This window comes from Petaurus breviceps, unplaced genomic scaffold (assembly GCF_028583685.1).
Source record: "Petaurus breviceps papuanus isolate PSGF00001 unplaced genomic scaffold, PetGlider_PUasm1.0 555, whole genome shotgun sequence".
NCBI lineage: Eukaryota > Metazoa > Chordata > Mammalia > Diprotodontia > Petauridae > Petaurus > Petaurus breviceps.
The window spans coordinates 835,825-846,380 of record NW_027186373.1 but is presented as its reverse complement, the minus strand read 5'-3'; the positions used below and the strand labels follow the sequence as shown (position 1 = coordinate 846,380).

The 10,556-nt window shown below is 46.6% G+C and overlaps 1 protein-coding gene across 4 annotated transcripts in view; it reads left to right on the top strand.

The window, feature by feature from the left end:
- Positions 1 to 10,556, top strand: part of LOC138172914 (zinc finger protein ZFP2-like) — a 23,307-nt gene that overhangs the window by 2,174 nt on the left and 10,577 nt on the right. For 2 of the 4 annotated variants that reach the window (XM_069102752.1, XM_069102754.1), the window contains one exon: positions 4,844 to 4,970. The exons of 1 other annotated variant lie outside the window; for it this stretch is intronic. In XM_069102752.1, the coding sequence (XP_068958853.1) occupies positions 4,844 to 4,970 (127 nt within the window). Of the gene's footprint in view, positions 1 to 2,455; positions 2,528 to 4,843; positions 4,971 to 10,556 lie in introns of those variants that run through there. One more of the 4 variants, XM_069102753.1, reaches the window with a different exon arrangement.

Genomic DNA, 10,556 nt, shown 5'->3' with positions numbered 1-10,556 from the left:
TGGGGATGTAGTTCTTCAGGGACCCAGGGATGGCATTCTTAGTGGGGAGAATGGGCGAGCAAAAGCTTGGAGGGGGCATTTTTGTGCTTTTGGGAGAGGCTGGAGCTGGGCACTCAGTGTTTGGGAGCAGAGGGAAATAAGGTCAGACACAACTTGTGGAGAGCCTTGAAGGCCCAGCTCAGCCCTTGGCTGGACTATGTGGGGACTGTGTTGGCCCCTCTTTGCTGTCTGGTGGTGGGAGTCCTGGGAAAGGATTAAGGTCACCCGGTCACAGGGTAGCCGGAGTGTTCCCCACTCGCAGATGGCAAGCCTGAGCCTCTAGAGTCCCACCGTCTGCTGCCTCCTGATAGCACCTGTTATCTGACCCCCCACCGCCAGCCTTTCTGGTGCCCCTGCCCCCAGGGCTGTGCTGAGCCTGGCTTAGGAGGGCCAGCATCAGCATCGGAGACTTCAGAGGCTCTCTGCCAGCTCCTGCCAATGCCAGCTCCCCATTCTCATGCCCCCAGATTCCTTCTCCCTTCTTCTCTTCTATGGCCTCCTGAGCTGGAGGGATCTCATTCATCTCCTGCAAAGGCCAGCCTGACTCTGTGGCCAGCTCCCTCCCCCTCACTCCCTTCCATCTTCTTTAGAAGACTGCTCCCTTCATTTTACCCCACTCTCTTCCTAATCTTCAGCGTCTCCCTGTCTTTGGGCTCCTTTCTGCTGTCCACACATGTGTCTCAGCCTTAAAGTGCCCTCACTGGACCCCCATGACTCCTGGCTGGAATTCTGGATCTCTTGCAGACCAGACTCCTTGGAAAAGCTGTCTACACTTGCTGTGCCCACGTCCTCTCTTCTCTCACCTGCAGCCCTTTGTACTGTGTTTCCAGCCTCATCATCTGGCTGAAAGTGCCCTTTGGAACCAGAGTTCCCAGAGGCCATTTCTGGTGCTCACCCTCTCTCTGATCTCGTCCAGTCCCCTTTTTTTCTGGACTCTCTTCTCTTGGTTCTCTCCTGGTTTTTCTCCCAGGAATTGAAGCTGACTGTTCTGTCTCCATCTCCTTCGCTGTCCGGGGCTGCCTTCTCCCTTGGGGAGTTCATTGGTTCCGATGAATTCAGTTATTACCGTTTTGGAGAGACTCCCTGGCCTGTTGTCTAATTTCTTGTCTCTTGTTGCCAACAGGCTTTCACACCTTTCAAACTGGATGTTCAGTAGACTTGTTTTTTTAAGTAATATTTTATTTTTCTCCCAATAACATGTAAAAACAATTTAACATTAAAAAAAAAGTTTTGACTTCCAAATTCTTCCCTCTCTCTCTCCCTACCCTTCCCCCCTCCTTGAGATGGTAAGCAATCCAGTATAGGTCAAACACATAAAACATTTTTGTATTAGTTATTTTGTGCAAGAAGACTCAAAGAAAGGAAGAAAAACAGTATGCCTCAGTCTGCATTCAGAAAATATCATTTCTTTCTCTGGGGGCAAACAGTGTTTCATCATGAGTCCTTTGGGATTGTCTTGGATAACGATCCATGTATTGCTGAGAATAGCTAAGTCATTCACGGTTGTTCACAGTACAGGGGTGCTGTTACTGTGTACAGCGTTCTGCTGGTTCTGCTCACTTAATTTTGCATCAGTTCATGGAAGTCAGTCCAGGTTTTTCTGAAATCGTCTTCTTTGTCATTTCTTATGGCACAATATTCTGTTAGTCACCCACAGCTTGTTTAGCTGTTCGCTAATTGATGGGCATCCCCTCAATTTCCAGTTCTTTGCTGCCACAAAAAGAGGTTCCCCCTTTTTCTGGTTATCTTTCTGAGACAGATTGGTTCTTGTCCTTCATTCTTGAAGAGGGCCAAAATGGCCTCACTATGCTAGAGTTGAGTTTCCGTGTGTCCAAATGTGGCTGATCAGCTCAGTACGAGCTCAGGATGCTCTCCCGCAGGCTGGGCATGAACAGCCCGTGTGAACATTGGGGTGGATTCTCCAAGTCTGCGCATCCTGCATTTCCTTTGAGCTATTTCAGCACTGCTTTGCTCACAGAGCACAGCACCTACTCTGATGTGGGCATGCCATGCTGAGCGGTCCTGTGCCAGTGTCCAGGTGACACAATCCCTTCTAAATTCCTACAGAGAGACCTTGCGAGTGTCCTTGTATCACTTCTTCTGACCACCATGTGAGCAGTTGTCTTGCAAATGTAAATTTGGCATTCAAACAATGTGGCCAGCCCGTCATAGATGCTCTCTCTGCAGTAGAGTTTCAGCGCTTGGCAGTGTAGCTGAAGAAAGGACCTTGTGTCTGGTACATTGTCCTGCCAGGTGATCTTTAGGATCTTCTTAAGACAATTCATCTGGAAGCAATTCAGTTTCTTGGCATGGCGCTGGCAGGCTGTCCAGGTTTCATAGGCACACAGCAATGCAGTCAGCACAGTGACTCTATAGACCTTCAGTTTGACAGTCTAATACTTTTCCTCTCCCACACTTTCCAGCTCTGGCTATGCATGTGTCAGTTTTTATTATCAGTGTGTGCATCCCTGCAAAGTATACTGCTAAGGTAAGTGGACTGATCCACAGCATTCAAAACTTCTCCATTTGCTATAACTGATGGTTCCACATATGGATGGTGTGGTGCCACGTGGTAGAGTTTTTTTGGTGTTAATTGTTAGGCCAAAATTAGTACAAGCATCAGAGAATTGATCCATATTTTGTTGCCTCTCATCTTCAGAGGCTGCATTGAGTCCACAATCATCTGCAAACAGAAAATCATGCACCAACACTCCCTTCACTTTAGTCGTGGCTTGTAGCCTTTTCAAGTTGAAGAATTTACTGGCAGTGAGGTAGCTGACCTGGATGCCGTGTTTGTCCTCATGAAAGTGTGTGACAACATTGCTGGGAACAAGTGCACACAGCCTTGTTTCCCTCCATTGGTGACTAGGAAGGCATGAGAGCACCATCCATTATCTAGATCCTGGACAAGCATGCTGTCATTAAATTGATGTATGATGCTGATGAACTTTTCTGGACAACTATATTTTGAAATAATTTTCCAGAAGCCTTCAAGACTGACAGTATCAAAGGCCTTGGTCATATTGACAATCATTATGTACAGACCTAGCAGTGGTATTGCTGGATCAAAGAGTATTTATAGTTTTATAGCCCTTTGGGCAGAGTTCCAAATTGCTCTTCAGAATGGTTGGATCAGTTCACAACTCCACCAGCAATGCAGTAGTGTCTGTTTTCCCACGTTCCTTCCAACATTTACCATTTTCCTTTTTTTGTCATATTAGCCCATCTGATAGGTGTGAGGTGGTACCTCAGAGATGTTTTAATTTGTATTTCTCTAATCAAGAGTGATTTAGACTATTTTTTCATATGACTATAGATAGTTTTGATTTCTTTTTCTAAAAACTGCCTGTTCATATCCTTTGATCATTTATCATTTGGGGAATCACTTGTATTTTAATAAATTTGACTCAGTTTTTCTATGTATCTATATGAGAAATGAGGCCTTTATCAGAGATACTTGCTGTAAATTTCCCCCCAGTTTTCTGCTTTCCTTCTAATTTTGGTTGTATTGATTTTGTTTGTGCAAATACTTTTAATTTTATATAATCAAAATGACCAATTTTATATTTTTTAATGGTCTCTGTATTTTATTTGGTCCTAAATTCTTCCCTTATCCATAGATCTGGGGGACAGGTAAACTATTCCATTCTCTCCTAGTTTACTTATGGTATCACCCTTTATGTGTAAATCATGTACCCATTTTGACCTTATCTTGGTATATAGTGTGAGATGTTGTTCTATACCTAGTTTCTGCTATACCATTTTCCAGTTTTCCCCACAGTTTTTGTCAAATAATGATCCAGTAGACATCTTAAACTCAACACATTCAAAACAGAACTCATTTTCTTTCCCCCTAAAACCTTTCTCCTCTGTCACTATTGAGGGCAACACCATCCTCCTGGTCCCTCAGGTTTCCAACCGAGGAGTTATCCTGGACTCTGCACTATTTCTCACCCCTCATATCCAATATGGGTGCCAAGGCCTTTCAGTTTTACCCCTGCAGCATCCCTTGTCGATGTCACCTCTGCATCATCTCTCGTTGATGTCACCTCTGCAGCTTCTCTGGTTCATTTCACCTCTGCAGTATCTCTGGTCAGTTCCACCCCTGCAACATCTCTGACCTCTGCATCATCTCTTGTTGATGTCATCCCTGCAGCTTCTCTTGTTAGTGTCACTTCTGCAGCATCTCTCCAGTGTTCCCCCTTCTCTCTTCTGACACTTCCTCCACCCAGGTCCTTATCACCTCATACCTAGCCTGTGTGCAAGAGCTGCTGGAGGCTTTCCCTGCCTCAGGTCTCTCCCCACTTCAGTCCATTCTCTGTCTAGCTGTGTCTACTTCTTGCTCATTGACCTTCAGCGGCTTCCTCTCCTGTTGAGAACTTAAAAGGTCTTCCTAACGCGGCTCCTTCCCACCTTTCCCGTCTTCATACATGTTCCTTCCCTCTGTGCATGCCAAGATCCCCCCACTCTCACTTTCTTGCAGTTCCTCACATGACTCTCTCTATCTCTCATCTCCATGCCTTTGCCTTGGCTATCCCATGTGTCTCCTACTCTCCACCTATTGGGTTGCTTTGCTTTCTTCCAGACTCCATTCAGATCTCACCTTCTTCAAGAGGCCTTTTCCAGAGCCCTCTACAGGAAGTGACAGCTTTAATTTAGCACTTGGCATATCCAGTTGGGCAGGGGCCTTGCTTGTCATCACATTTTACAGAAAAAGAAATGGACCTAAAAAAGACCTAGAAAAAGTCATCATGTTTTCTTTGACTCTTGTACTCCGTCAGTAGGCGTGTGCTTGGTATTTCAGGAACCCGTGACCTTCAGGGATGTGGCCGTGGACTTCACCCCCGAGGAGTGGGGGCAGCTGGGCCCCTCTCAGAGGCAGCTGTACCGGGACGTGATGCTGGAGACCTACAGAAACCTGGTCTCCCTGGGTAAGGAGGCTTCTCCCTGCACGCACCCCTCCAGTTCTCCATTTGGTATCTGCTCATCTTTGCTTCTTGGCTGGGGAGCAGAGCTGGGATTCCCAGGGGGCTGAGTTTGAAATTGAGGTGTAGGAATGAGCGGACATACATATGTGTAGATTTAGAGTTGTCATTTTGTGTGTGTATGTATGGAGTCTGAGAGGCAGATTGGGGGAGTTACACACACACACACACACACACACACACACACACACACACACACACACATGAACTCAGAACTCAAAGACAATGGATGTCGACTAGTCCAATGTCCTCATTTTACAGTGGAGAGAACTGAAACCTGGAGAGGTTAAGTGACTTGTATCATTTTACAGCGGAGGGGACCGAGGCCTGGAGAGCCTTGCGTCAGACTCCAGACCCAGCTGTACGTGAGTCTGTTCTGTGCTTCTGGGGGAGCAGTCCTTTGTACCCCTGCTCTGGTTGTGGCCCCCCATCCCAGGGAGGGTGGGGCTGCAGAGGAATCTTGAAGCTGGAAGTGACTTGGTCCTGGCGCCTTTCACTCAGGCCGCTCCTGCTTTAAATGAGGGCATGGTGCCAGCTGACCTCCAGGTCCCCTTCCAGATTTGTCCCTGGAGATGGACAGGAGTGTTCCTAAGGCCCAATGGTAGCCCATGACTGGAGCAGGGATTTCCCCCCCCTCCTACCCAGCAGGGGCAGAACTCTCCAGAGGCTCCATCTCAGAGGGCATTCACACAACCCTGGGGCAGCCCACAGCTCAGTGTCTGCCAGAAGGCTGACTCAGCTCCTTTGGGCCTTGGGAAAGCCCAGGCCTATAATGGGTCTGAGAGGCTGGGATAGTGGAGGAGATGTTGGCGGGTACCTTGATTGAGGCTCAGGTATGGATTTGGGCAAACAAAGTGTATGATAGAAGAGACAGAGACCCTTGGGAAGGAGTAGGGGCAGATGGTGCAGCCAGCTGGTCAGACAGGGCCAAGGATGAGCCACTGGGGGCCCAGGGAGCAGAGAGAGGAAGGTTTGTGTGGACTCCCAGGTGACAAGGAGGGGTGCAACTGGACTTAGTATGGCCAAGGACCTTTGTGGAGGCCCTGATGGGTAGAAGGGGCTGCTTAGGCCCCAGTGGAGCCTGCGGGGAAGCAATTTCCCAGATGAGTACACCGAGGCCCAGAAGGGTTTGGTGACCTGCTCATGATTGCCTAGGTAATAAAGACCAGCATTCAAACTCGGGTCCTCTGACTCCCAAGTCCAGGTCTCTGAGGATCATGAAGACACCATCTGTGAGCATGAGTGTGTACACGTGTGTATGTGAGCATCTGTGCATGTGAGAGCACACATGAGCACACACGTGTGAGAGTGCACACACGTGAGAGTTTTGCATGGCATGATGGGGCATGTGTGCACAATGTGTACTCACATGTTTGTGTGTTTGCTCACACATGTGTTTGCACAGTGCAAGCATGTATGTGGGCAAATCTACACAAACACATGTGTAAACTTTTGCAACATTGTGCAGACATGTTTGCCTGCTGTGTGCACATATACTTTGTATTTGCACATATGTGCATAGTGTGGTGCATGTGTTTGTGGGCACATCCGTGCATCTGTGTGAACACATGAGCATGCGTGTGCATGTTAGCAGGTGTGGGTATGCACTTGTGTGTGTATGCTTGCCTTCTTGTTTGTGGGGGGTGTTGGCACATCCTTGCATACGTGTGCATGTGTGCCTGCGTGTGTGTGTGCGTGTGCGTGTGTGTGGGGGGATGCGCCCATGGGTGTTCATATGGGAAGGCCACTTTTGCCTTTTTGTAGTTCTCATAGCCCGGGTTTACAGCACTGTGACTTCACACAGCTCTTGCATTTCCAGTCAGTTGGTCAGCATTGATTAAGCACCTTCTGCGTGTGTTTCCATCAGGCATTCTGGGAAGGCCTCCATCCCCTTACGGGTCCTGGTCCTGTCTCTGCCCCGCCAGCTTCCCTCCCTTGTAGGGTTGTCCTCAGTTTTGTTGTCTGGTTCTCGGTGGTGAAGCCGGCCTTTGCCTTTTGGAGGCCTCTCTTCTGAGCTCACCACTCCCTTTTGGTGGTGGTTGCTAGTGCCTGTGTGATCCTGACCACAGCCCCTTAGGTCTTGCATGCTTTCTTTTGGGTGCTCACAATATGTTCTCTTGGACCTGGGAGCTCCAGATTTGGGTTGTGATGCTTCTGAGTCTTCATTTGAGGGTGTCTGTCAGGAGGTGACTGGAGACATTTTCTTTTAAGATTTCTTGGAATATGATGTCTAAGGCTTTTTTCCTTTTCTTTTTTTTTGAAGTTAGGTATTCCAGTGATTTTTAAGTTATCGCACCTTAGTCTTTTTTTCCCCCTAGGTTGGTTGTTTTTGCTGTGAGATAACTTACATTTTCCCCAATTTTTTTCAGTCTTTTGACTTTGTTTTAATATTTCTTGCTGTTTTATGGAGTCATTGACTTCAGTTTGGTTCATGCTAATTCTGAGGGAGTTTGTGACTTTGGTAGAGTTTTGTATCTCTGGAACTGAGCTTTAATGCCTTCTACATTTCTTTCTTCTTCTGTTCTTATTACTTTCCCCAGTTTTTTTCTAGCTCTGTCATTTCTAAAAGTATAATTGAATTTTTTCAAAAAAATTTTTGCTTCATCTGTTGCAGACATTCTAATTGACATTGTGCTGAGGCTGTGTTTTCCTCTGGGGCTTTGCTAGTAGATGTTTTGGAGTCATTCTCTTCTGAGTTTATGTCTCAAGTGTCCCTGGTGCCATCATAGCTCTCTGTGGTCAGATTCTTTTTGTGTTTGCTCATTTTTTCCAACCTCCTTCCTGACTTCAGACTTGATGGGAGGGTGGAGCTCTGCAGTATTTCTGGAGGGAAGATCTGGGCTGATCCTCTTGCTGCTTTATGGGGAATCAAGTGTTTCAGGGGCAACTCAGGCAGGAGACCTGCAGGCTTTGGGTTTGGTTCAGTACAAAGTCTGACTGCTGCCCCCTGGTCTGAGCAGTGCACCGATGGGCGTGGCCCTGTGTGGAGCTCCAGTAGACTGCTGCTGGCCATAGCTGGAGAGTTTGCTACGCTGCTCACAGGACAGGATGGTGGGCTGCCCTTTGGCCTGCGATTCCTGCTCTGGATATTGTGCTGCTGGCCAGAGACTGGGCTGAGAGATGGAGATGAGACCTCCTGCTGCTGCTGGCCTCTGACTGTGCTGTCCACTTCCTCCGGCCTGGATCTGTGGCCTGGAGCCGGGTGGAGGGCATTGGCACTCCACCAGATCACACACTGTCAGACCTTTCTGTCCTTCCCTGCACAGACCTGGGCCAGAATCCAACTCACTGTGGCAGTCTCTTGGATTTTCCACCAGGACATTTCCTGAATGTGTCTCTGCTCCTCTGCACCCATCTGTGCCTCCATTTCTCTGCCTCTGAACCTGCCCCTGGCTCCTGGGTCTTGGCTGAGAGAGCCTCATTCCCCAAGCGCTTTCTTGGCGGGGTTCCTGCCTCTGCCTCCATCCACATTCTTTGGTCCGCTTGTGTTTCTCAGCGTCATTTCTTACTCGGCCTGTGTGGTTCCTCTCTGTGACATTGTGGTGGTCACCATTTGTTGCGTGGTCTGCAGTTTCTCTGAATGTCCCATTTTTGTCCTTATCGTGCCCTGTGATTTCATGGCATTGTTTAGCCTTCTCCCTTCAGTGGGCACCCATTTGATTAATTTTCTGATTTGCTAAGGGTCTGGTGCTGTGTTCTAGGGGCTGCTCTGGGGGGTGAAGATGAGAAGGTCCCTGTGCTCTCTGTTCTGGGGCAGGCACCGAAGGGCTGCTGTGACTCTGGTGTGAGGACTTACTTTCTTTTTTTATTTAAATGCTTTATTAACTTCTGATTTACATCATTCATTTCTGCCAGATTTTGAGTTACAAATTTTCTCCCCATTTTTCCCCCACCCATCCCCCCAAAACAGCAGTCCCACAGGATATCCCCTCCTCCAATCTGCTCTCTCCCATATTTTCTCCCATACCCATTTTGACTTTTCCAGTGGATCTCTATGCCTCAGTGCCTGTATATCTTATTTCTTAATTACATGTAAGATGGTATTAATAATAGTATATATATATATATATATACACACACACACACACACACACACATACAAATATATATATATTTGAATATTTGATTTTAAAACTTTCAATTCCAGATTCACTCCTTTCTCCCCCTGCCACCCACCCCCACTGGGGAGATAGGCAGTTCAGTATAGGTTGTACATGTGTGGCTAATGCAAAACAATAACATAGCAGATATATTGTAAAAGACTGACTATATTTCCCTCTCTCCTATTCCACCTCCCACTTGTTCTATTCTCTACTTTGATCCTGTTCCTTTTCAAAAGTGGGTGCTTCCAACTTCCCTCCCCCCCAGCCTGCCCTCCCTTCCATCAACCCCCTCTCATCCCCTTCCCCCCGTATTCTCCTGAAGGGTGAGATCCCCTATTTAGTGTGTATTTCCCTCACTCCTCAAGCCAGATTCAATAGGAATAAGCTTGACCCATTCCCTATTGCCTTCCTATTCTTCCCCTCCATTGCAACCATTTTCCCTTGCCTCTTCTGTATGAGATAGTTTGCCTCAATCTGTCTCTCCCCATCTCCTCTCATTATATTCCTCTCACCTCTTAATTTCACCTTTTAAGTATCATCCCTTCCTGTTAAATTGGTCCCGTGCCCTCTATCTATGTATATCTGTAAGCGTATATACACACATTCACATATGTATTCATATGCCCGCATACCCTCATATAAAGACATATATATATATTTCTAATCCCTTCAACTACTGAGAAAAATTTCATAAGTTACAATTATTGTTTTTTCATGTAGGAATGTTAATAGTTCAACTTTGATAAGTTCCTTATGATTTCTTTTCCCTGTTTACCTTCTCATGCTTCTCTTGCTTCTTGTATCTGAATGTCAAATTTTCTATTCAACTCTGGTTTTTTCAGCAAGAATACTTGAAAGTCCTGTATTCCACTGAATGACCATATTTTCCCCTGAAACATGATACTCAGTTTTGCTGGGTAGGTGACTCTTGGTTTTAATCCCAGCTCCTTTGCCCTCCGGAATATCACATTCCAAGCCCTTCGATCCCTCAGTGTAGAAGCTGCCAGATCCTGGGTTATCCTGATTGTGTTTCCACAATATTCAAATTGTTTCTTCCTGGCTGCTTGTAATATTCTCTCCTTAATCTGGGAATTCTGGAACCTGGCTATAATATTCCTAGAAGTTTTCTTTTTGGGATCTTTTTCAGGAGGTGATCGGTGGATTCTTTCAACCTCTATTTTGTCCTGTGGTACTAAAACATCAGGGCAGTTTTCTTTGAGAACTTCCTGGAGGATGCTTTCTAGGTTCTTACTTTGGTCATAGCTTTCAGGTAGTCCAATAATTTTTAAATTATCTCTCCTGGATCTATTTTCCAGGTCAGTGGTTTTTCCCATGAGATATTTCACATTGCCTTCTATTCTTTCATTTGTTTGGATCTGTTTAACAGCATCTTGATTTCTCATAAAGTCATTAGCTTCCATTTGCTCCA